At 42.1% G+C, this 27434-nt stretch overlaps 2 protein-coding genes across 3 annotated transcripts in view; one reads left to right on the top strand and one right to left on the bottom strand.

Annotated features, from left to right (window-relative positions):
• The window catches only part of NDUFAF6 (NADH:ubiquinone oxidoreductase complex assembly factor 6), a 184336-nt gene that overhangs the window by 24711 nt on the left and 132191 nt on the right, over nt 1–27434 (top strand). The gene's annotated exons all lie outside the window — the stretch shown is intronic.
• On the bottom strand, nt 6130–21274 carry TP53INP1 (tumor protein p53 inducible nuclear protein 1). Of its 2 annotated transcripts, XM_030795493.1 has the most exons (4): nt 21013–21274; nt 20054–20414; nt 12238–12275; nt 6130–10898 (listed from the first exon to the last, which is right to left on the bottom strand). In XM_030795493.1, exons 1-3 carry the CDS (start codon nt 21122–21124, stop codon nt 12254–12256), a joined length of 495 nt encoding a protein of 164 aa, XP_030651353.1. In that variant the 5' UTR covers nt 21125–21274; the 3' UTR covers nt 6130–10898; nt 12238–12253. The 2 variants fall into 2 exon arrangements, with proteins under 2 accessions (XP_030651353.1, XP_030651352.1); XM_030795492.1 differs by lacking the exon at nt 12238–12275.

The raw sequence follows: 27434 nt of genomic DNA, 5'->3' as shown, positions 1-27434 counted from the left end.
TATAAGAACCATCTGGATATAACTCAGTGTCTTGGATCACAGATTGAAAGATCCTAACTAGGTTTCTTAGTTCATTCCTGCCCTGTAACACAATAGACTGGTAATTTATAAATAAAAATATATTTCTCACAGTTCTAGAGGCTGTGAAGTTCGATTTCAAGGTGCAGGCAGATTTGGTGTCTGGCAAAGTCTCACTCTACCTTCAAGATGGCTCCTCTTGCAGTATCCACATGGCAGAAGGAGGGGAGGGCCAAGCAGTTCTCTGAAGCCTCTTTTATAAGGACATTAATCTTATTCGTAAGGGCAGAGCACTTAGGGCCTAATCACTGGAGCAGTGATTGCAGTCCCTGCATGTCCCCCACCCAGGGTGGTACATGAACCCCAGTATGCAGTAGAAGGGAACAAGGGGAGGGCTGGGGTTTGAGTCCCACTGCTTTCCATCATGGCTGCTGTAGCCCAGTGTTGTTGCAGAATGTCTGCCCAGGCATGGGTGCTTCCGGATGCCACTCCAGAGCCCTATTATACTTGACCCTCCACCCCCAGCCCCAGCTTGCTCCTGGAAAGCTGCACACTGCTCACAGGCTGTATTGCCAACCAGCCTCTATGAGCATCCCGCAGCTGCCTCCCATTTGGGGTTCTGCATTCAGCTGCAGCTGAGCCTCTGAAGAAATGAAAGCCTTGAATTCCCATCCCTGCTCATAGTTTTTAGCTGCCTATTAGAACCAATCTCCACACTTAAAGCATTCACCTTCATCCTCTCCAGCTCTGGGAACACCTTGCTTAATCCTCTTCAATAAGGGTAGAATTAGCCTTAAGAAAATTTAAGAAAAAGCTCTTAAAGTCCTTTACTGGATGCCAATGAGACATAAAAACAGCCTACTCACAAGTGAGAGAAACCCAACCCAAACTAGCTTAAGCAAAAAGGAATTTTATCTCATATAATAGTCCAAGGGTAGAGCTTGATCAAGATATTAAATTATATTTAATTATCTCTCCTTAATATCTTGATCAAGATATTAAATTGTATTAAGTTATCTCTCCTTCTGTCCTTCTTGCACACTGGCTGTATCTCTATCAACTTCCCCCACTTATGGAGCAAGATAGTTGCCATAGTTCTCGAATCTTCAAGTGTTTCTTGACCGAAGTCAAGTGGAGATGAGTCTCAGCTTCTCTCAGCAGTCCCAGAAAGCCTCAGTGTATCTTATTAGCTTTGACTGGGGCACAGTCCTATCCTTGAGCTATCCTCGGCCAGGGGGAATGCATATCTGATTGGCCAGGCCTGATTCATATGCCTACTCCTGGAGCTGGGAATAGTGAATGCCATCTGAAACTAACCTCGATTCTGGAGGGAGAAATAGATCCCTAGAAGAAAATTGGGATACTGTTATCAGAAGGGAAATGGATGCAGAATGTTCACAAATACATCCCTTCTTTACTCAATGTTTTTCTTAATTACAAATAAATTCTTCTGGCCAATGCTCTATACAATTCCTTCTCTACTCTCTTCAAGATCCGTATCACAATGCTTATCAAACTTTAAAATGCAAAGAAACCATCTGGGGAATCCTCCTAGAAATGCAGATTAACATCCTTCAGTAGTGTGATGATGGCTGAAATAGGGGAAGAGCAGGTGTCACAGGAGCTCAAATAGGGCTGCTCACTCATTAGCCTCAATTGCCTCTGTGAAATTGGAGGCAGAAGGCCAGCAGTGGTTTAGGGCAATGGTCTCAAAGTGTGTTCCCTGGAATAGTAGTGGCAGCATGACCTGGGAATTTATTAGCAACACACATTCTCAGGCTCTATCCTGGATTTACTGAGTTAGAAACTTCAGAAATGGGGTCCAGCAATCCGTGGTTTTTTGTTTGTTTTTTGAGACAGAGTCTTATTCTGTCGCCCAGGTTGGAGTGCAGTAACATGATCTCGGCTCACTGCAACCTCCACCTCCGCCTCCCGGGTTCAAGCAATTCTCCTGCCTCAGCCTCCCAAGTAGCTGGGACTACAGGCACATGCCACCACCCCCGGCTAATTTTTTGTATTTTTTAAAGTAGAGACGGGGTTTCACCGTGTTAGCCAGGATGGTCTCAACCTCCTGACCTTGTGATCCGCCTGCCTTGGCCTCCCAAAGTGCTGGAATTACAGGCATGAACCACCGAGTCCGGCCAAATCCATGTTTCAATAAGCCCTGCAGGAAATTGTGCACACTGAAGTTGGAGAACCACTGGGTTAGGGCCTTGCTGCTCATGGCTCTTGAGCTAGCAGCATGCGTATCATGCTAGAAATGCAGAATCTCTGGCCCCATACACAACAGACCTACTGGATTAGAATCTGCAATTTTTTTTTTTGTTTTTGAGGCGGAGTCTCACTCCGTCACCTAGGCTGGAGTGCAGTGGCGTAATCTTGGCTCACTGCAACCTCCGCCTCCCGGGTTCAAGCAATTCTCCTGCCTCAGCCTCCTGAGTAGCTGGGATTACAGACGCCTGCCACCACACCCAACTAATTTTTGTGTTTTTAGTAGAGATGGGCTTTCACCACATTGGCCAGGCTGGTCTCGAACTCCTGACCTCAGGTGATCCACCCACCTCGGCCTCCTAAAGTGCTGGGATTACAGGCGTGTGCCACCGCGCTGGCTGAATCTGCATTTTTAACAAGATCCCCCAGATGATTTGTTTGCATTTTAAAGTTTGGTAAGCATTGTGTTAGGGATCTTGAAGAGAGTAGAGAAGGAATCGTATAGAGAATTGACCAGTTGCACACAAAAGAATTGCCAAACTGGCACTTGAGCTCATACCCCCTCCATGTCTCATGGCCATGATCCCCACAAGAGTCATTTTTTTTTTCCAGTTGCTCTTAGGCAGCTCAAATGTAGAAGCAAGACTTGCATTCAGATTGACTTGTAGTTGGAGGTTAGCAGAACAGGCATGTCGGAAAGAGAAACGATTGAAAGTTGACATGCGACCATGAGAATGGCCAAAATTGTGCAGATGGGAGTGTAGGCCAGATAGGAAGGAGGGTGGCCATGAAGAAAGGTGGTGACAACCTGAATGTTTCCGATAGCATGAAGCAGGTAAGGTTTGAGAAAAAGTTAGCAGAGTAGTGGTCCAAGATTGCTATATAGAGTCTGTGGAACTGTTGATAGGTCCAGAGAAAACTGTCCAACAGAACCTTCTGGATGATGGAAATGTTACTCTATCTGCACTGTCCAGTATGGTAGCCACTAGCCACATGTGGCTGTGGAGCACTTGAAATACTACTAGTATGACTGAAGAACTGTTGGAAACATTACTAATAGTTCTAAAGGCCAAAGCTATACAAATAGATTCTCAAAGAAATGTTGCTCTCTTCTCATCCCCACTAACCTATTCCAATTCCTGTCTTCTATTCCAACCCTTTTTTTCCACCCTCTGTAAGTAACCACTCCTTCATTACTGGCTTTTTCTTCCTGTATTTCTTTTGCATAATGAGCTGATAGTGGTGTGTTTTCTGATATTCCCTTCTTACATGAAGTGTAGCTTACAACAGATACTCTGAATTTTACTTTTTTTTTTGAGACAGAGTCTCGCTCTGCCACCCAGTCTAGAATGCAGTGAGGGCATCTCAGCTTACTTCAACCTCCACCTCCTGGGTTCAAGCAATTCTTCTGCCTCAGCCTCCCGAGTGGCTGGAACTACAGGTGCCCGCCACCACGCCTGGCTAATTTTTTTTTTCTGTATTTTTAGTATAGACCGGGTTTCACCCTGCTGGCCAGGTTGGTCTCAAACTCCTGACCTTGTGATCCACCCGCCTTGGCCTCCTAAAGTGCTGCGATTACAGGCATGAGCCACTGTGTCCAGCCTGAATTTTGCTTTTTTTCACTTGAGTATGTTTAGAAATCAAGCAGTTCATAAAGCTCTTCTTCAGTTTTTTGTTTGTTTGTTTTTTTTGAGACGTAGTCTCGCTCTGTCGCCCAGGCTGGAGTGCAGTGGTATGATCTTGGCTCACTACAACCTCCGCCTCCTGGGTCCAAGCGATTCTCCTGCCTCAGCCTCCTGAGTAGCTGGGATTAACAGGTGCACGCGGCCACGCCCAGCTAATTTTTTTTTTTTTTTTTTTGGGACGGAGTCTCGCTCTTTCACCCAGGCTGGAGTGCAGTGGTGCAATCTCGGCTCACTGCAGGCTCCGCCCCCCGGGGTTCACGCTATTCTCCTGCCTCAGCCTCCCGCGTAGCTGGGACTACAGGCGCCCGCCACCTCGCCCGGCTAATTTTTTGTATTTTTTTTAGTAGAGACGGGGTTTCACTGTGTTAGCCAGGATGGTCTCGATCTCCTGACCTCGTGATCCACCCGCCTCGGCCTCCCAAAGTGCTGGGATTACAGGCGTGAGCCACCGCGCCCGGCCCCAGCTAATTTCTGTATTTTTTGTAGAGACGGGGTTTCACTGTGTTAGCCAGGATGGTCTCGATCTCTTGACCTTGTGATCCGCCTGCCTTGGCCTCCCAAAATGCTGGGATTACAGGCGTGAGCCACCACACCCGGCCCCTTCCTCAGTTTTTAAAAAAGCTGCATTGACCTCTATTGTGGGGATGTGTTATAATATATTCAACTAATCTATGCATAGCATTTAGGTTTTTCAATTTTGCATTTACAGCAAACAGTGTTTCAGTGAATAACCTTGTGATCTGTACAAATTTACAGCAAAGGAGCAAGATAATCTTAGGCCACATATCAAACCGTGAAGCCTTGATGTGCCCATCCCTACAAGCCACCTTCATGTTTGACTACCCACTTTTAGACTCCATACAGTCACTGCCTTGAGACCTGACCAAGCTGCTAGATTCCCTGGACACTCTGTAAGTGGGCCTAGCAACAGTCTTCTCAGCAGCATCCATTCCCCTGCCATTCCAGAGTAGGGTTGTTTTGTTTTTTGTTTTGTTTTGTTTTGTTTTTTGAGACAGAGTCTCACTCTGTTGCCCAGGCTGGAGTGCAGTGGCATGATCTTGGCTCACTGCAACCTCCACATCCTGGGTTCAAGCAATTCTCCTGCCTCAGCCTCCCAAGGAGCTGGGATTACAGGCGTGCGCCACCATGCCTGGCTCATTTTTGTATTTTTAGTAGAGATGGGGTTTTGCTATGTTGGCCAGGTTGGTCTTGAACTCCTGACCTCAGGTGACCCACTTGCCTCAACTTCCCAAAGTGCTGGCATTACAGGCATAAGCCATCATGCCCGGCCCAAAGTGGGGCTTTCATTTCAACCTGCTGCTTCTCAAGTCAACGTTCATGACCTTATTTTCATCTTTGGGTGACTCCTTCTTACCCCTGGCACCCAATCTTTCCATCTCAGCAAAGACTCAGATAATAAAAATCTGACTTTAAATAAGCTACAGTTGCAGAATGCTGATCTGCCCCAAACATTCATTCACATGGGAGTTATTCTTCGGGCTTCCTGTTCCATTATTCTGAATGTTTACTGGTCTATTGAAACTAGAGCTCCACAATAGGGGTATCAATGGCATCAGGGAAGGCCATATTGTCCTAAAACACTTCTATAAGATTCCATCTCCATTCATTTGGGAGATCCATTGGGAATTCATCCACCTGGCTTTAAAAAGGCTAAAACCAGTGTATTACATTCTATATTTTTAAACATTGGTTGGAGGGAAAGGTACTGGTTGGGGATCACCCTCCAATTCCTGTTCACTTAAGTGATTCCTCATTTTAGGTTAAAAAAAAAAAATCCTTTTTTTTTTTTTTTGACAGAGTCTTGCTATGTTGCCCAGGCTGCGCAATCTCAGCTCACTGCAACCTCCGCCTTCCAGGTTCAAGGGATTCTCTTGCCTCAGCCTCCGAGGTAGCTGAGACTACAAGTGCACACCACCATGCTCAGCTAATTTTCGTATTTTTAGTAGAGACAGGGTTTTGCCATGTTGGCCAGGCTGGTCTCGAACTTCTGTCCTCAAGCGATGTGCCTGCCTTGGCCTTCCAAATTGCTGGGATTACAGGCATGAGCCACCGTGCCCAGCCTTAATATATACAAGCTTTTAAAAACATATTTAAAATGCATATTAAACACATTTTTTGGACAAACAAAACTAAACAGTAAGTTGTACCTCCTTTTAATATTAACAACTATAAAGATAAAAGAATCTGACAAGTGTGAAGTTAAAGGACATTTTATTTACTGACAGATTGAAAACTGTAACTCCAGGTAGTGCAAAATGCACCACAACCCAATTACAAAGAACAGTTATTAACACACAATGTTTAAACAATGCTACACTCATTTTTGGCAAAGTGCTGTATTGTTCAGTCTGTGTACAAAACTGACCATCTATGAACCAATCAGTATAAAAAATTTCTATAAAAACAAAAAATTTAGACAGTGGCTCAAGAAAACAAGCTGCCATTTATGCATAGATTGATGTACAGTAACCTAACCCAATGTCCCTTTTGAATTTTCAAGTTAATGAAAAAAAATGTGTCGAGAAACACATTAAGAAGGCACATGTACAGTCTACAATACTCTTCAGTCTCCCTAACTCATGCCCTGCCCTATAAAGAAAATATGTTCACAATTTTACTTGAGAAAAAAAAACAAAGCCACTTTAAAAAAAAACACACACGCAATTATTAAAGTTCAAAATCTCTGGAGGAAAACGCAACCAAAACACAAGCAAAACCACTCATACACTCCAAGCCTGAAACACACATCGAACCTCCCCAGGTACTGGTTTGGTTTTCAGAGGTCCACCTAGAAAACAAATACTAAAACTTCAGGCAAAATAGAGCAAAACTGGACATTTAACAATTACACAATTTTTAAAAGTGTGGTAAAATTCTCAACGATATACAAAACATTGTCCACTTAAGCTGCCTGCCTTTCAAGAGAAACTCCTCCCATGCAAAGGATACTGTTGCACATAAATGATATCCTCATCTGCATGTTTTCCAGTACCTCTTTCTCCACCCTAAACCACTTTAATTGGTGTCAAATTTCAAGTGAAATTGATACATGGCAAGGCTGACACCACTGTATCATGTAGGTTTTCTAAATAAAGCATTTTATGTATAATTTTAAGCATTAAAATAAGTAGGTAGGGATGCCATTTCTAATATATCAGCATGGCTGATGGCAGTGAAACCATCCAAGATAGAAGTCTCACTTTTAACAGAGTTTAACCAGTATTTATGGGCCTTATAAAATAAAAAGATAATTTTAAAGTAACATTACAAACATATACTATTAGTGTCTCCCAGTACAAGGAGCAGTCTCTTACTTGACTCAAAAAACGAAAACTAATACGTGGAAACTCTTAAACTTTTCCCACTAATCTATTTAAATGTAAATATCTATCTTCTAGTTGGAGTCCTTCATGTTTTTGTTTCCAACTCAGAGACAATGAGAATAATGAAGATACTCCTCCTTGCTCGTTTTTCTTAAGAGTACATAAAGATAATATATAATGTATTTCATTGAGGAGGAAGAGAAGTAGCAAGGATTTCAATGAAGACATAATGATTACAAACCAGTGTACTATACAGATTTCAGAAGCAGAAACAATGCTGAACAGCCTGCTCAAGTTTTAAATAAACTGTCTTCTCAAAGTACTGATACAACAGAGAAGGTATGTAAACAGGAACAGTTTGTAGGGGATTGGAAAAATGTACAGGAAATTAATATTTCTTAAAAGGTCCCTGCGATAGGAAGTCAAAAACCCAATCACTTTGCATCTTTCTGCAAAAAATTCCCTACCCAATCAACCATATAAATGCACTGCCACAGAAGATAAATAATGGATGGCTAATTTTCAACTTACAGTGCAGTACACAATTAGCTGAGAAAAAAATAAACATAAGATATATATTATGAAATGTTTTGTCAACAAAAACAAACTTTGAGAAACATGGTGCACTGTAAAAGCTAAGAAACTCATTCACGAAGCACTGCTTGTGTACACCACATATTCCAGACGTTTTCCAAGTAACATTCTATGTTAACAGTTTAGAGCTACTAATTCAGAGGGGTCTTATTTCTCACTGCTTGCATTTTAAAGAAATATGTCTAAAGCGCATTGTAAACCACTAATATTTACAATAGCAAAAAAAAAAAAAGCTCATAATAAAATGCATTTTGGCCGTGTTTCAGAGAATACTTAACAGGTCAACATCATTCTGTGTTGTGGCTGGCCTTGTGTCTTACATACAGGAGATGCCTAACATCTAATAACCAAGAGTTTCAACTGAATTATATAACCATTTTCTTCAACACTTACATGTGCCAATTTTAGGCAGAAACCACAGTATGATATTCTAGGTGGTGTGGTAATCCCAACCTTGAAAAAAAGCCCAATGAATGTAATTTTTTGTTTTCTAGGTACAAAGCATAAAAAACTAGCCCCAGATAAGGCAAACAAAAAGTCAGTAAGGAAATCTGGAAAAAAGGCCATTGCAGTTATACACAAATCTGTTCATGTTGCCAAGCCAAAATCTCATGGCTGAACTTCTATAGCTTGTGAGGTACTAACAACTTACATGCAATGTATGAAAAAGAGACGCCATGTATTCAGAGGTTTACATCCTGAAGACATTAAGCTGGTCTATTTTCAAGTTACCAATGCATGGCCCTATAACAAACATCATATAAAACATACACACCTTCATGGAAACTCTACCTTAACTCTGGTAAACACAAATAGTAAGAAAACAACTTCTAACTCACTTTGACAAAACTTTACAGACTTGGCCCCTAATTAGACAACAAATAAATAAAGGGGAAGTCAAAATGGAAGGGGCAATAAGGAGAAAGGGGGAATCTAGACTCTTGTTCTAAAGAGACACTCTGGCACTTCATCACAGCCAGTAGAAGAACAATGTAAAACCTCCATCTCACTAGACACATTTGACCTCTTCCACTCCAAATGCTCTAGTCTAGTCAGAAAAGAGCACAGCTCGTCACTGAAAGTCTCCCGGGGTTCCCTGCATCAAGCCACTACAGCGTTACTGGAAAATATAATACTTCACATAACGATATGCTGTTTTTCTCCTTGAAAACATTTTGTAGACCTGTACTCATTTAATTAGGGTTGCAGAGGAGATGGAAAAACAAGCTGTTTGATTATGAAGGCAACACTTCTGTCAGTAGAATTGCTTTGGATTGTAAATATGTTTACTTCAGAGGAAATCAGTCAGAGTGGATGGCTCAGCAAAACCCATCACAGCTGCGGAAAAAGGAAGTGACTGGCTAGAGGTAAGAAAATAGATTTTCTCTAAGTTAACTGGCCTATGTGTGAACCGAACCCTGCACCCTGGCCTCATTAGCACCAACACTGTGAAGAACAGCTGTGGCAGAGAAAGTGCCACGGCCCCACCCCATCACCAGATTCAGTAGAAAGGCCCTTGGAATTTCCTACAAGGTTCAGTTCTGAACAGCTCCACTTCAAATCAGTATAGAATCCTCACAGTGACTCTGTGAGGGAGGTAAATGTCACTGCTCCCCGTTGGTGGGGGAAACAGAGGCCAGAGTGGTTAAAGATTTTGCCTGAAGTTAAAACAAAAAATGAAAAGTCACTTGGACTGCAGGGAAGAATACTTACAAGGCAATTAAAAAAAAAAAAAAGAAAAAAGTTGAGCCAACCTGTCACTCTTCACTCAGATGCCATGAAAGACATCATCACCAGACAGTCCCCCACACTCTTGCTTGCCACTTGGCAGGACAGGCTCCATGACAGAGGATTTTTCACTCTATGTGGAAATATAAAGCCTATCTCTTTTCCCGTGGGCAGAGAGAAATATGAAGTCACTCAAGTGCCTGGACAAGTACTTCCAAATTTATAGCTGATGCGAGGTGAGGAGTGGGCAGAATTGGCAGGAAGGAATCGTAACAAATTAAATACTGCTCTAATGGGTTAGTTACAGACATGAATTTTTCCAAATGTAATTTCACAGGTCTAATTTAATCCCTCTGCACGAGACAAGTGCCTCTGTCTACAACACCTGTAATGTCTGTACCACGTCATGCAGTCACATTGGAATTACTGAATGCACTCTTCGCTAAAGCTTAATGTACCTGAATTCCAAATGAACTGCATGACTAATCTGGGGAAAAAACATAAACACAGAATACATCAAGTTTTCTTTCAAAAGAAAGTCCAGCCATAATTCCATTACATCCATGGCAACTATCACCTGTTAATGCTAATGTTAGTGTGTAAAAATGTATTCATCATATACAGAGAGATTATCAAGTACTGGTCAATAAAGTGTACTGCTGACCCTGAGAATAAATTTTTGCTTGCTCAAAAGATTAAGTAATACAAAATAAGGTGAAAATGAAAGATGCCTATTCTCGTACTTGGGAAGAAGTGTCTTTAAAATGCTGACTAATGTATACCCTAATATATTTAAAGACACCCCCAAACACCAAACACTGTAATTATATTGATATGTTTCCAGAAATAATCTGAAAAAGTGTACAAAAAAGTAAATGTTAAAGGCAAGGCATTATGTGATATACAGCATATAAATCTGATTTTCAAGATAGTGTCTAAATACACTGATAAAACTATGTGATTGGTTATCAATTGGTTGTAAAGAGACAACATTTTCATTGTACATATACACACATCCATACACATAAGCACAAACCAAGAGAAACCAACCAACAAAACTTGAAACTATTAGTAATTGTACTGACGCGGGCAGGGCTGATGAACAACCCAGCCATTGTGCTTGACTTGCCGAGGGTGGCAATCCCTGGTAAGATTTTGGCGACGAAGGCTATTTCTGTTAAGAGACTGTCTTTCACTATGTTCTTTTATCCACTGGGAAGGGCGAAAGCTCTTGGGTTGTTCCAGAAAAGTTGTATGAGCAGCAAGAGCTGCAACATAACAATGAATATGCTGCCCCATTTCATTTTGAGCTTCCACTCTGAAACAGAAAAAAGTGGGGATGTATTAAATAACAGAGTATGTTATTAATGAAACTGGAAAAGTTACTTAGCAATTCAATTTGCCGTGCTAATTTGTTTATGGCTGAATGAGAGCTTGTGTTTCATGGCTGACAGACAAGTTTATTATTCTGCAACCCCACTGACTGATAGTGGTGGAAAGGAGAGCCAACTGTTACTAGAAAGATGCCATGTAAGCCCCAGATGGCTCACTAAGTAGACTGTTTTCTAAAAATACACTTTATACTTTGAATTTCATTTACGGAGCACACACATTTATATAAGCTTGTCTGGGAGGGGAGCTAACATTTATTGAATATCTGCATTTGCCAATTCTTTTGCAAATATATATTTTAATTCTCACCATAATCTTAAAAGGAAAATATTTTAATTCCCAAATTTTACTGATCAGAAAGCAGTGTGCTCACAATAACTTCACAAGACATTTCCTGTCTATAAGTAAAATGTTCCAGGAAACATGCTTTAAATCTTTATTTAATAGAAATATGCATATGGAAATTCTACTCATTTACCATTTTTCTAGATAAGAAGCTATAGCTTAATAGAATAAATCTCTTAAGTTTTTATTTATCTCACAACAGGGCACATTTTGAGATGGTATTTACATGGCAATATTATAATACTCTTGAATAACACAATCTTAAAATTGGCTACACACAGTATGATTATGTTTTCTATATAAAAAAGCTAATCAAGTAGGATTGCTGTAAACTATGTCAACACATAACATGAAGAGCTTTATGATTTTTAAGGATTATTTTACACAGGAAGGGCAGTGACACATTCTGCCTAAAATCACTTGAGGAAACACACATTTATTACACACACACACACATATATATATAAAATTTTTTTAAAGTAGAATTTTAAGAGGACACATTAAGAAACTAATAGAAAAAAGTTAATATAAAGAAAGTTATTTTTAGGCCGGGCGCTGTGGCTCACTCTTGTAATCCCAACACTTTGGGAGGCCGAGACAGGTGGATCACCTTACTAGAGTTCAAGACCAGCCTGGCCAACATGGCGAAACCCCATTTCTACTAAAAATACAAAAATTAGCCAGGTGTGGTGATGCAAGCCTGTAATCCCAGCTACTTGGGAGGCTGAGACAAGAGAATCACTTGAATCGGGGGGGTGGAGGCTGCTGTGAGCCAAGATCGCACCACTGCACTCCAGCCTGAGTAACAGAGTGAGACTCCATCTCAAAAAAAATAAAGTCATTTTTAAAAGGTCAGCATTTGGGTCCTTTGCTTCCCTATGCATACATATATCACACAGTCTCAAAGTGAATATACTTACTCTGTGCCCGTGAGTCTTATAAGCAGCTTTTCCTGGCCCTACAAATGTTAAATGGTGAACTATTAAATCACTAGTAAGATTTAAAATGCTATTGTAACTTTACTATTAGGACGTGGTCAACTTTTATTAAAACTGGTTTACTGTGCCATTAAAGGCACATACATGTACTTAAGATAACATGTAAAACCTTCAAAAACAATATTTATAAAGGCTAAAATGCAATGAAATGTATACCCTGAAGCGCACTGTAATTACAAAGCACCTCAATTTTCTGTGCTTTATGGTAATATCCCCAATGATAGACATAATGGAAGCAATTTGACTTCTGAAAGACATATGATTTATTTCCTGCTAAGAAAACAGACATTTACTACAAAGCTAGCCTAATTTTGGTAACACCTGATTTCTATCTTGATTTAGCAAGACTTCCTTATAAGAATTTCAAATCCTGGCCGGGCACGGTGGCTCACGCCTGTAATCCCAGCACTTTGGGAGGCCGAGGTGGGCGGATCGCAAAGTCAGGAGATCGAGACCATCCTGGCTAACACGGTGAAACCCCGTCTCTACTAAAAATACAAAAAAATTAGCCAGGTGCGGTGGCGGGCGCCTGTAGTCCCAGCTACTTGGGAGGCTGAGACAGGAGAATGGCGTGAACCCAGGAGGCGGAGCTTGCAGTGAGCCGAGATAGCGCCACTGCACTCCAGCCTGGGCGAAAGAGCGAGACTCCATCTCAGAAAAAAAAACAACAAAAAAAAGAATTTCAAATCCCAAAATAAGGATGTTAAAAAAAATTACAATTACTATTTTAAAACTGTAATAATTTACAGGAATTTCCTGTGTACAGAAAGGATTCACATAAAATTCAGTGCATTCTGGCAGGGCACAATGGCTCACGCCTGTAATCCCAGAACTTTGGGAGGTCAAGGTGGGCGGATCACTTGAGGTCAGGAGTTTGAGACCAGCCTGGCCAATATGGTGAAACCCCACCTTTACTTAAAATACAAAAAATTAGCTGGAGATGGTGGCATGTGCCTGTAATCCCAGTTACTCGGCAGGATGAGGCAGGAGAATTACTTGAACCCAGTGCGGAGGTTACAGTGAGCCGAGATCACGCGGCTGCAATCCAGCCTGGGCAACAGAGTGAGACTCCGTGTTAAAATACGTAAAATTCAGTGCCTTCTTTTGATCCTTTATATGTGGAAAAGTATGTGTTTTACTATCCCTATAAGTTATTACTATCATATATGAATGCAAAAACAAGATATAAAAACAACATTCTCACTGTACCAAAAGTAGAAAACCATAACAACCTTGAAAAAGCAGAAAGAAGAAGAAATCTACTGAAACAAAATGGTGGAGATCATTGCCTAAATAAGTAGTTTATAAAATAGTATATCTGGGCCGGGCACAGTGGCTCATACCTGTAATCCCAGCACTTTGGAAGGCCAAGGCAGGTGGCTCACCTGAGGTCAGGAGTTTGAGACCAGCCTAGTCAACATGGTGAAACCCTGTCTCTACTAAAAACACAACAATTAGCCAGGTGTGGTGGTGCACGCCTGTAGTCCCAGCTAACTGGGAGGGTGAGGCATGAGAATTGCTTGAATCTGGGAGGCAGAGGTTGCAGTGAGCTGAGATCGTGCCACTGCACTCCAGCCTGGGTGACAGAGCAAGACTGTCTCAAAAAAACAAAACAAAACAAAAACTATATGGCTGGGCATGATGGCTCATGCCTGTAATCCCAGCACTTTGGGAGGGGTGTGGATCACGAGGTCAGGAGTTCAAGACCAGCCTGGCCAACATGGTGAAACCCCGTCTCTACTAAAAATACAAAAATTAGCTGGGCGTGGTGGCGCTGGCACATGCCTATAATCCCAGCTACTTGGGAGGCTAAGGCAGAAGAACTGCTTGAACCCAGGAGGCGGAGGTTGCAGTGAGCCGAGATTGCGCCATTGTACTCCAGCCTGGGCAACAAGAGTGAAATTCTGTCTCAAAAAAAAAAAAAAAAAAAAGTATATGTGGCATGTTGCCATTTAGGTTAAAAGTTTATGTGTACATACAGGCACAGAAAAAAAAACACAATCTGGAAGGATATACTGTAGGATGTTAAAAGTATTCATGTCTGGGTCATGAAAATGTCATTTCCAATTTTTGCATATTTGTATTTTCTAATTTTTTACATTGCATTTGTACTGTTTCTGTAGTAAATTCTTTTGCAAAGCTGCTGACTACACACACACACACACACACACACACACACAAAACACTGAAAAGTAAACATACAAATGCCAGTAAGTTTAAAGTGACTATTAATTATAAATTCTTTTTTTTTTTTTTTTTGAGACAGAGCCTTGCTTTGTCACCCAGGCTGGAGTGCAATGGCGTGAACTCAGCTCACTGCAACCTCCGCCTCCTGGGTTCAAGCAATTCTCCTGCCTCAGCCTCCCTAGTAGCTGGGAGTACAGGCGCCCACCAGCACGCCTGGCTAATTTTTGTATTTTTAAGGTGGGGTTTTGCCATGTTGTCCAGGCTGGTTTTGAACTCCTGACCTCGTGATCCGCCCACCCCAGCCTCCCAAAATGCTTGGATTACAGGTGTAAGCCACTGCCCCTGGCCTAATTATAAAGTCTTGAGTGGCATTCCTCAGAGGTAAAATCAGAATCAGAAGGGAGGAATTTTCAAGAAATGAATCTGAAGCAACTCTAAAGCAATTAAATCAATAGCAACTCCAAAAAGTTATATTTTAAATTTTTGTTGGAATACCTGAAACACCTCTTAATAAACTTGTAGCACTGAATAAAGTGCCAGTTAAAGTAACATTCCCCACCCATGACCTTACCTAGGATATAGCCTGGCATCATGTAACATATAAGAAAGTTGTTTTCATTTTGGTACAAGCAAAATGAAATATGTTTAGCCTCATAAAAAAATCATCTACAATATTGAGACTTGAAAGTATGGCAAACTGGTAAAGTTAAGAAATTAATGTGCTGCCTAGGGTTTGTTTATATCTGGAAAACAAGAAACGGTAGGTAGGTAGGTAGGTAGGTAGATAGATAGATAGATAGATAGATAGATAGATAGATAGATAGATAGATATAATAGATACAATACTTTTCTTAGTAGAGTCAGAGCCTGGACATGACAACACTAACAATAGGGATATTCTGAACTGCTCCAAGAATCCAAATCCACCTGGACCCACAACCTAAGAGAGGGAATGCCAACATTCTCAAAATACTTTAACAGGAAACATTCCACTAAGGTACACAATAGAACAGTGTGACTTTCAGCTAATTAACAGGGTAATAGGGTTTACTTTAGTGGGTGGGAGCAATCTCAGATATTTCCTGGATATATTCTCTGGACAAAGGTCACATAAGGTCTGTAAATTCGGGGAAACTTAAAAAGCCAGAAGGCAGAGATTACAAGAAAAGTGACCAACAATTGCTTTGGGCAATAGACAGATTGATTAATCAAGATAATGACTGACAAATGGGCAAGGATCTATTTCTCAGTCTCTGCTGGGAACCAAAGGCCTCTCCTACACAAGTGGGTAAAATGGTCGGGGTGGTGAAGATAAATTCCTGGGACTCTGGTATGGGAGCTCCATGTGCTGTAGTATCAAGATCTATTGGTAAAGCCCTGATTCAGGCTACGATTAGATTGGGAACATAAAAATGCAAGGGTCGATAGAATTATGAAAGTTAGGATGTTTAAGTGAGCTTTACGTAAAGAAGTTATATACCCTTTACCTAAATGTTTTATGAGAATGGGTATGTCTGGCTGGAGAAACACTTCCCCTCCCTAGTACTGTAAAACAAAAGGCATGTAAATCTGCCCTTCATGACAATATTAACTGGACATGCTAAATGGGGACCAACAGCACTGCCCAGGCCCAATGGTGTATAGTAGAAGCTGGAGTGGTGGTAGGGACAAATTATCTGTCTGATAGTCTTATGTGGAAGGGAAACTGGCGCTTATGGCAAAAGACTGTGAGCACCTCTCAGTAACAACTACTGGCACTTTGGACTAGAGAATTTCCACATGAGACGCATTTACTCTCTTGCCATAGGACATTAATTGAAGCTACCCCTATGATTGAAGGACATAAAATGATCTTGAAACCCGAAATACCCATGCTGTCTCTGGTGATGTCAGAGAAACACTAATTGGGAGGGCAGTGCCCAGAAGAGTTCCGTAATAAATGGAAATGGTTTATACAGGATCATATTATGTAGGGAATGTAAGGAGGACACACCCACAAGCAGGGAGCCTCTCTCCACCTTGGACTGACTCTGGAACTAAGGAGCTGGATTCCACACTGCCAATAGCTCTCAACTGACTGACAAAGAGCTGCTTGGTTGTGGATGGCAGTTCCAAGGTGAACAGACAGCATCTTGTTTGGAAGGATGCTACTTTGATCAAAGAAGGTAAAAACAAATCGGCTCTGTGGGCTGAACTGCACACTGTTTTCCTAGCGATGATGGAAGCCCCTAGGTTTGGGTTTTTACTGACTCATGGGCAGTGGCCAATGGACATGGTCAGGCAAAATCACAATGAAAACCTGGACTTTTAAAGGGATGGCTTCCATAGGGAGCACAACCCTATGGAAATTTGAGGGGTACATTAGGACATGCCAATGGCCATCAGAAGAACTCCCTTCCAGGTTTGGAAGGTGACTGGGACTGGAAGCAGACATATCCCCATGTGCTCCCTGGAGGTGCCATCCTGGGTTCATTAAATGAGTGGTACAGGCAATGCAGAGACGGGCTGCATCTAGACATTCCTCTTTTACCCTCTCAGGCACAAATACCAGTGAGAACCGTTCTGCCAGTCAGCAAAAGAAATAGACTACTGATGAGGGGCAGATTCCCTGGTGGGAAGGCCCTGAGCATAGCTGCAAGTGAGACTGGTGCTGGTAGCCCTGGGGAGCTACAAATGGGTCTTAAGAAGAAGAGACAGTCTCTGGAGTGGGCTTTACTTGCCCAATGGAAGATGCAAATGCTCAGAGTGCCAAAAAAAACCTAGAACAGAAGGTACTGCTTGGATGTGGATAGTTAACTGTCATTTCTTCAGACCAAAGGGCACACTATACAGCCCATAATGCCCAAAAACACTTTGGGAGGCAGAGGCGGTGGATCACCAAAGGTCAGGAGTTCGAAACTAGCCTGGCCAATATGGCGAAACCCCCTTTCTACTAAAAGTACAAATATTACCCAGGTATGGTGGTGGGCGCCTGTAATCCCACCTACTTGGGAGGCTGAGAAAGGAGAATCACTTGAACCCAGGAGGCAGAGGTTGCACTGAGCCAAGATCCTGCCACAGCACTCCAGCCTGGGCGACAGAGACTCCGTCTCAAAAAAACAAAAACAAAAACAAAAAACAAAAACCCAAAAACAAAATGGGATAAAAGCATGAAGGGCTGGCTGTTCCCACAAGATTTTCCTGTTTTTCTGGTGATCTGAGGAAGAAGGGATGGGGAGGAGGATGCTGGCATGACTTATGCAATTCTAGCCAAGGGTTGAGTATGCTAGTATAATGACTTTAACTTTTTATTTCTTTCCCACATCACCTCATTTTTTTTTTCCTCTACTGGATGCAATGGTCCTAGGACCAGGGCTGTAACTACAAGTACTGGAAGCAGGGATGGTTCCTGAGCAAGAAGCTGTAACTATGTTTTTAAACCTTATGTCAAAATTCCTAAGGGCCTTCTAAGGGCCTTATGGGGGTTACCTACACCCCATCTTGCAAAACTGGAGTCAACAACGAACGCAGCTATATTGTCTGGTGGTAAAAACAGCCCACTAATTTTGTACCTATGTCACCTTACTCTGTCTGAATGGGAGTGGACTGAGGGAGAGGTACTTGCTAAACTAGTATTGCTACCTGCAATCTAGACCAGCACAGTGGCTAAAGCTAACGTCCCTTCCAGAGATGGAAAAGTTTGGGTATAAATGAAGAGAAAGACGATAAAAGAATGAATAAATAGGTTATGAATTGGGATCAATTCCTTATATTAATACCTTGAAACAGGCTCAGAGAAAAAGATGACACTGTCTCTAAGCTCAGGTATACCAGATGCCTGAAAGGGTGAAGCTACATGTTTGCCAAAACCATTTCTGCTTTTGGAAACCAACAAGATCAATAAACCTGCAAACCTGAGTGGCCTCGCCCTGGGAGACATGCTTATACAGTACAATGATGGATGGAATGAATTACTGACTGAATGGGATTCTGGTGTTGTGCCAGTATTTTTTGAGTTCCATATCCTTTTTTTGTAAGGAATCCAAGTTTGAAGACTGAGGCTGGACTGTGATACTGTAAAATATATATTTGGTCTTGTCAGTCTCCTGGCATACCACTCCTAAAATCCTTGGAACCTCCAACGTGGAAAGTGTATGCTAATTAGTTGACTGGTGGTTGGCAGCAACTAGGCAGCTTCAGGATTGGATTTGGTCACTAGAAAGACCCAGTTAGAGTTGGGACTTTTAGCCCCACCCCTCAAACTCCAGAGAGGGGAGAGGGTCTGAAGGTTAAGCCAATCACCAATGGCCAATGACTTAATCAATTATGCCTATGTACTGATGCCTCCATAAGACCCCAAAAGTACTGGGTTCGGGGAGCCTCTGGAGAGCTGAACATGTGGAGGTCCCCAGAGGGTGGGGTGCACAGAGGGCATGGGCCTTGCCTTATGCATCCCTTCATCTGTATCCTTTATAATAAACTGGTAAACATGTTCCCCCAAGTTCTATAAGATGCTCTAGCAAATTAATCAAACCCAAAGAAGGGGTCGTGGGAACACCAGTTTACAGCTGGTTGGTCAGAAGCATAAGTAAAACCTGGGGCTTGAGATTGGCATCAGAAATGGGAGGCAGTCTTGTGGGACTAAGCCTTTAACCTATGGGATCTGATGCCATCTCCAGGTAGACAGTGTCAGAATTGAATTGAATCAGAGGACGTCCACTAGAGGGTGTCCACTGCTGGAGGACTGTTTGCTTGGTGTGTGGAAAAAACCCACACATCTGGTGTCAGAAGCACTGGGTGACTGTGCAGTGTGAGTATTGCAGGAAGAAACTGAGTTTGTTAAATTCTCAGACAAGGTTTTCAAGGTTACATCATTTGATACGATGTAGCTAGAAATACTTGGAAGAAAATAAATTTTAAGACATGATATTCTAGTTGAATTTGATACCCTAAATAATCCAGTCTATAAAGTCAGAGTTATGTTCTAAGATACTTAGCAGAAATGCCAGTCTTATTTCTAATCAGTAACAGAATTTTGTAAATGAGAATGCTATTATATAACTGGGGCCATGCTACATCTAACTTTCTTAAAAAATCTAAAATGAACAAATTTTTGTTTTTGTTTTTGAGACAGAGTCTCGCTCTGTCACCCAGGCTGATGTGCAGTGGCACAATCTTGGCTCAATGCAACCTCTGCCTCCTGGTTCAAGCCATCCTCCCACCTCAGCCTCCTGAGTAGCTGGGACTACAGGTGTGCACCACCACACCTGGCTAATTTTTTGTTAGTTTTTGTACAGATGGGGTTTCACCATGTTGCCCAGGGTGGTCTTGAACTCTTGAGCTCAAGTGATCTGCCTGCCTTGGCCTCCCAAAGTGCTGGGATTACAGGTGTGAGACACCATGACTGGTCAACAAGTTATCTTATGTACTACCTTGTGTACTATGCACATACTTTCATAAATCTCTAACAAAATTAGTTTTGCATCTTCTAATAACTTAGCTTTGAATTATAGTAGAGACAAAATGCATGCTCAGCGGACTGCCTACAGAGAGTAAAATACTTGTAACATACCTGGGACTACTTGGGCTATGTAATTCATCAGTCCCACGGGTGGCCTCACTGAGACCAGGGCAGGAGTTATGCACAGCATAGACAGACATGCTGGGATGTTCAATGAGAAGATTTTCCATAGGACTTGTTTCCACCTTGATAGTGGTTAATCCACCTGCAGTAAAACATGGGGGTGGGGTGATAAACCAGCTCTCCTCCATTGGACATGACTCAAACTGGAGGAAGCAGGAATCACTTGTATCAGCCAAGCACTCAAGAGATGCCGGTAAACAGGAAAAGACTGAAGGGTGCTCAGTAGGTGACTCTTCACTGATGTCCTCCTCTTCTTCTTCTTCTTCTGCTGAGAAACCAGTGCAAGTATCTACATCATAGTCCATATTGCAGTCCACGTGTGTTGTTGAAGAGTCCCACGGGAGGATGATTATCACATTGGGCAGTCATTATGAAGTCACCCATCAAATTCACAGCACAGAAAAAGAAGAGATGATACTATTAGCTGATGCTCACATATCTTCTTTTATTTAGTTCAGAAACCCATTTATATTCATCTATATGACTATAAAATTATTTCTGAGCACAGAAATTTTGTGTGTGTGTGTGTGTCACTATATGGGATGGATTATGTTGGCTTTGCAGGAGTGATTTTAAGACTGTTTCTATTCTGCTGAATAACTATGTAATGAGACACATGGGTTACTACTTGTCTAATAAAAGGGCCTTCTATTGAAGTGCCCTTGATCTAATCAATCTGTAAGAGTTGCAAAACTAAAGTCTGATGTCAGTCAATTTCAGTGACATTATCTAGCACAGTTGGTTTCCTGCAATTTTTTAAAGACAAACTCCTGCTTACTTTTAAGGCTGAAAACCCCTCAGTTATTGGTTTCCTTATGCAAAAACTGAAATGCAAGTTTCCATTTTTACTGTGAAGATCAGCCACCAAGTCACCAAGTGTACCTTACCTATGAAGTCAACAAGAATCCATTCATCGTCTTCTTTCTCACTGAATTCTGGTTCTTGGTTGGAGGAAGAACTGACTTCACCCACAAACATTTTATTCAGCCTCTGGAACATTGTTAAGGCAAGACTGAGAGTTTGGCTGGATATCTTTTATAGCTGAGATTTCAAAACCTTGTCTTTAGTTGGCCCAATGGTACCGACAGGAGATTAAAGTGCACAGGGTGCTTATTCAACTTAGGTGAAAAGCAAGAAGAATCATTATCCCTAAAATAAAACAGAAAAAGAAAGTTATTTCAAATCAGCATACACATATATACATAAGTACGTACACATACACACATACCCTTAGAAGAAAGCATATGCCTTGGCCTACATTCTACAGCTATTCCCTTTCTGCAGGAGTCAAACACAAGAAATGCAACATAATGTTTTGTAAATACTCTTACTCAAATTCAACCTATAAATATCTTAAAATGTGAAATAAAAGGGAAAGAGTTGGTTCTTTTTCGTATCTATGCTTTTATAATAAGGGATGAATTTGAATAATATCCTTCAAACTTTTCTGCAAGCAGATGAGCAAATTCTAGATATTAACAGTCTTGCTATATGTTATTCAACTGCCCAGAAGTCCCAGCAACAGTGCCTGGTGACCACCATTATGCCAGGCCCTCACCCTTCTCTGGCTCATTTTCTCTTCTACTCTGCACTTCTTGTCTGTAACTGTAAGCACACCTGATTACACTTAAAATCTATAAGCCCAGCAAGCATACTTTGACCTTCTAAACAATTCCTACAGCTGGCATGAAGAAATTTACACTGTAGGAAACTGAGCTTGGCCGAACGTAGAACTGGAAACACCCTTCCAGTGTAGCAGCTCAGCAGGTGGGTGCTGGGTCAGCCACCTGCATTCAAACCCTGGCTGGCTGCTCACTTGCTGTGTGAGGTAGGAAGTTATGTGACTTCAGCTGGCAACAGCTCCTACCTTAGGAGTTCTGGTGAGTTCTAAATGAAGAACTCCAGGCTTGCTTGATCTTGGAATATTTATCCATTTCTATCTGGCTACTTGATGGGCATATCAAACCAAACACATACCAAAGATAGGTTTTTTTCCCTATCTTATTCATATACACTGCCCTTCATCCCTTTCTCAGGAAGCAGCAGCAGCTGGCAGTTATTCAGGCCAACACCCTAGCAGTCACCCTTCACGCTTTTTTTTTTTTTGAGACAGTCTTGGTCTGTTGCCCATGCTGGAGTGCAGTGAGGCAATCTTGGCTCACTGCAAGCTCTGCCTCCTGGGTTCACAGCATTCTCCTGCCTCAGCTTCCCGAGTAGCTGGGACTACAGGCGCCCACCACCACACTCAGCTAATTTCTTTTTTTGTATTTTTTAGTAGAGACAGGGTTTCACCGTGTTAGCCAGGATGGTCTCGATCTCCTGACCTCGTGATTCACCCACCTCGGCCTCCCAAAGTACTGGGATTACAGGTGTGAGCTACCATGCCTGCATGCCTTTTGCTCCCTCCTACTCACCCCTCATCCCAACCATCAGCAAGTCCCGTCAACCCCAGGAGCACAGGCAGCTCGAATCTGCCTGCTTCTCTCCACCGCTCTCATCCTAGTTTAAGCCAAACTGTTGTCTCTGAGACTTTGCCAAAACTGCCTACTAGACAGTCTCCCTGATCCTACTCTTGTTAAAGGCAATGGACTTAGCAAAATACTTCAAATAAAGTCCTCAGTCCAGGTCAACTATTATTCTACATGTATTTACTGAGCACCTGTTATGCATCAGGTGCTGGGCACAGGGGAGATGGCTGTGAACAGGGCCCTCCCACAAGTTTAACAATCCAGTGTGATGAATGCCATGGAAGAAGTATTTGGTGTTCTCCAGGCTACCTGGGTGGACTCCTACAATAAATGACTTTACTCTTGAGTGGCTGAGGTCAGTAATGGAGGAAGGGGGCAAAGGAACACTATGGAAGCCTGTGCATGAGTCAGAATGTGGCACCTTCAGTACCGCTCAAGGCCCAGAGGGAGGGTCACAATAGCAGGCTAGGGGAGCTGAGCAGGAACCAGCTCCTGCAGGGCCTTGTAAGCCTGGAAAAGGGGAAGGGAAAAGTCAAAGATCCAGGTTTCTGGCTTGGCCAACTGAGGGGATGGTGGAACCATCTAAGGAAATAGGAATGAATCCTGCAGAAAGTACAGGTTAGGCATTTCGAACATGGTAAATTGGGGGAATATGCAAAATAATGCAGTTGGAGATGTCCAGCAGGCAGCGGGATATAGAGCTTTGGAGCTCAAGAGTGTGGTCTCAGCTAGGGGCACAGATCTGGGAGCTGATGACACAAAGATGGTGATAAAAAGCATAGGAATGGATGAGGCTAGGTGTGGAGGCTCATATCTGCAATCCTAGCATTTTGGGAGGCCGAGGCCAGAGGAATGCTTGAGCCTAGGAGTTGGAGACCAGCCTGGGCAACAAAATAAGAACCTGTTTCTACAAAAAAATTTTAAAAAATTAGCCAGGTGCAGTGGTGTGCACCTGTAGTCCTAGCTACTTGGGAGGCTGAGGTGGGAGGATCCCTTGAGTCCAGGTTCAAGGATGCAGTAAGCTATGATTGTGCCACTGTACTCCAGTGTGAGTGACACAGCGAGACCTTGTCTCAAAAAAAAGTTATATATATGGATGAGATTACCCAGGGCTGAAGAAATGCACCTCACTAATCACCACCTCTTTTCATCACAAGCATCAGCCTTGAATCTACAACTTCAGGCTCCTGACAGTTCGCTTTCAAAATAATCTTTAGCTGTAAAAGTAGTTGGGATCTATAGCTAATGAGATTCCTGGTTCAGTTCCTTGTGTGTAAACTGGACTGCTACAGTTGTTTGGCACACTACTACACAAGTAAAACATTTCAAATAAATGACATTATAACACTTTGTGGTCACAATTCATCTTCTTCAGCCATTAATTATTAAAAATAGGTAAACAGGAAGTGTCACTTGCATAACCAGTCTTCCTGAAACCTTCTGGAAAGTAGCACGGCCAAATCATGAAGGCTGGAGCTGTAGCAGAATTCAGTCAGCTTTATGCTCTATGTAAGAAAAATCAGAAGAAAAGTGTAGTTTGCTTGTTTGACCTGCTGTGGTGCGATAGTTATATCCCAAAATGAGTTATCATAAGGTCTGATGTAAATAAAGATTTTTGCGGATACATACTTGGAGGGAAAAAGATATTTTCAAAATCCTTCCTCCATTTATTTTAAATTGTGGATGCAGATATTGGCCCCACGTACAATTCTGTGTCTGCTGAACCAGTTGAGAGAATAAGCCCAATTCTGCAGAGCATGGTGCTGGACTCTAGTCCTGAATCAGCTAAAGCCACTGGGAGGGGAGAACCACACAGGGGAACCTTTGCTCGTAGTGAACGAATGCCTTGTCCCCAACCTGTGATGCTGCATGAGAGTAAGGCCCTGGGGCCCAGATCAGATAACTGGCAGCTATAAGGCCAAAAACACTGCTGGGGCCACTGCAGCTGTGACAGCTGCTGGGTTCCCACATGCAAATTGCCCCTTCTGGCCACAGGTCCAAACCCGGGAAGGCAGCTTCTGCCTGGAATATATGCAAGTAGCAAGTCAGCTACAGGAAAGGCTTCTCTGGAGGAGCTTTCTAGGGAGCAGTACAAGTCAGTGCTCTTTTGGCTTCCCAAAGTCAGAGGCTGCCTCCAGATGTCCCATATCTCTGCAAGGACAACCAACCTTGGGCGATAGAGTGTTCAGAAGCCCAGCCAAGTGAGGGAGGAGCTCATCCTTCATCTCACTCAAGCCACTGCTGGTGTTTACATGGCACATCTGCTGACACCCGTGGGAAGAACACAGAATGGAGTTCCTGGGGAGGGTTAAAGGGGCCTGGCCATCCACAGCAGCAGTTCTGGCTGTAGCTCTACTACAGGTGGCTGGAGCTAAATTGGCCCTTCTGAGCTTCAGTCTCACTGTTGGGAAAATGGGGAGACTGCGCTGAATCACCTCGTCCCTCTCTTTCCCCACAAACTTCTAGCACAAAAAAGTGAGGCTGGTTTAACTAGCAAAGCCATGTTCCTTTGGCCCTGCTTTCTGCAGGTGTCACAAAAGGCAAGGAGCTATTGGAGAGATCCTCCCCCCATTGCTAAAACTGTCCACTGAGGTAGCCACCAGGCACACTGTGCACATGAACACTTGAAATGTGACTAGTATCATCGAGAAACTGCATTTTTCATTTTACTATTTAATCCATTTACTAAGTTTAATCCAGTTAAACTTAAAAGCTGATAATTTAGTTTTTTGAAAACTTTCAAGTATGTTTGGAACAGTTAGGGTATGTTAATCTACTTTTTCACCTATACATTTTATGATGTCTAAATATAGATCAAGTACTTCAAATGAAAATTTTGTATCTGAATTGAGATGTGCTGTATGTGTAAAATACACACTGGAGTGTATTTCAAAGACTTAGTACCCCCCAAAATGCAAAACAGTTTTTATACTGATTACATGTTGAAAAAATAATTTTAGTATATTAAATACATTAATAAAATTAACTTCACCAGTTTCTTTTTCCTTTTTAAATATGGCTACTAGAAAATTCAAACATACATGTAGCTTACATTATCTATTTCTGTTGAACAGGGCTGTTCTAGAAAAAGTCTTAAAGGCCTACCCTCCTACTGATGACCCAGTCACTGCTACTGTTGACCTTGGCTCCTGCCCAGGGATGGAGGCTCTCAATTGGGCTGGTTCTACGTGGAGGTAAATGGAAAAGTAGAACTTTAGACGCCTCTCCTCCCCAGATCATCACTAATATTCACAACGCTAGGGCAATCATAGAATGAAAATAAAAATTCCAGAGAAAGCATGTGTCCTAAGAGGACAAACTTACAAATACAGTTCTGGAATTCAGCAAAGAGGTGAAGCAAAGAAGGTTAGGTGAAGTAGTGCTATTCTTGGAGGCACCTGCAAGCTTTCAGCTTTAACCAGCCTCAGTCCAGCAGTTTCCCTGACAGAGAAAAGAATCCCTCAATACAGAAAAGAAACAAAGTGTCTGGGCCTTAGCATTTCAAGAAGGCAGCTTTGTCCTTGTTCTGCTTGGCTCAAAAGACCTCCATCCCTCCCTTTAAAAAATAAATTATGTCTTTTTAATTATAAACTGAACAAAACCACATTATAAAAAGTCTAGAAAATAAGAAAAATAAGTATTATTCCATTGCCTTGTTCCCATCACTTAACATATTGGTGCCTTTTCTTCTGTTTTTTTCTTCTACACATAAGGCTTCTTTTTATCATAGTTATAGTCTTGTGAATGCACTGTTTTGTATCTCACTGTTACTTAACATTTTATCATCAGTGGTTTTCATATTATTACATGAGTAGAGATGCTTTGTAGGCAGAGAAAGGTGGCTGACTGAGTCTAATACTCATGGGGAAGAGCATTCTAGTTTGACCACTTAGAAAAGGAGCTGCTAATTTGGAAGATCTTGTTAGCGTAATTTATTTTGTCACTTTTAAGATAGGTAGCCCACCAAGAGGCAGTATATTGTGCTACTTAAAGACTGGCTCTGAGGCTGGGCGCAATGGCTCATGTCTATAATCCCAGCGCTTTGGGAGGCCAAGGCAGGAGGATCACTTTAAGCCAGGAGTTCAAGATGAGCCTGGGCAACAAAGCAAGACCCCATCTCTACAAAAAATATATTAGCTGGATGTGGTGGTATGTGCATGTAGTCCCAGCTACCAGGGAGGTTGAGGTAGAAGGATCCCTTGAGCCCATGAGTTTGAAGCTGCAGTGAGTTGTGATCCCACCACTACACTCCAGCCTGGTCAACAGAGTAAGACCCTGTCTCCAAAAAAAAAAACAAAAACAAAAACAAAAAAAACAAAAAAAGAGACCCTGGAGTTCACCTGCTCCGTTTGAAATCTCGGCTCTGCTACTTGCAACCTATGTGAATTCAGGATATTTACTAACATCTTGGTATCTCTGTTTTCTCATCCTTAACATGGGAATGATAGTTATAATACCTACTTCACAGTGCCAGTGTAAGGATTAAGTGTATACTACTTAGAATAGCAGACCTCGGTAAATATTAACTACATGTTCATTCAAAGCCAGTTGTGAGACTGTCAACAAGTCATTTAGCATCGCTGCATTTGAGATTCTTTATCCATAAAATGTCTACTTAATAATTAGAGCTACAATTTACAGAATGCTTATTGTATGTAACAGGGCCTTGAAGTACTTATTTGTCCCATTTTACTGATTAGGAAACCGATGAGGAAACCGAGGCTGAGGAATTAACTAACTTGTTCAAAAGTGACAGAGTTGGTTGGGGTGGAGTCAGCATTAGGGCAAAAATCCTTCTGATTCCAATTCCTTGTTTTCCCTATACATGCTCTTTTAGGCTC

This window comes from Nomascus leucogenys, chromosome 16, assembly GCF_006542625.1.
Source record: "Nomascus leucogenys isolate Asia chromosome 16, Asia_NLE_v1, whole genome shotgun sequence".
Classification (NCBI taxonomy): domain Eukaryota; kingdom Metazoa; phylum Chordata; class Mammalia; order Primates; family Hylobatidae; genus Nomascus; species Nomascus leucogenys.
The sequence above is the reverse complement of the archived record's forward strand: the minus strand, read 5'-3'. Positions and strand labels throughout refer to the sequence as shown.

Bases quoted from the DNA above. Each gene is read 5' to 3' on its own strand.
- TP53INP1 (XM_030795492.1), bottom strand. From the start codon at position 21,124: ATGTTCCAGAGGCTGAATAAAATGTTTGTGGGTGAAGTCAGTTCTTCC. The intron at 20,415-21,012 runs GTAAGGTACACT...ACTATGATGTAG, and splicing joins GATTCTTGTTGACTTCATAG to ATACTTGCACTGGTTTCTCA. The intron at 10,899-20,053 runs GTATGTTACAAG...TTTCTGTTTCAG, and splicing joins CATAGCCCAAGTAGTCCCAG to AGTGGAAGCTCAAAATGAAA.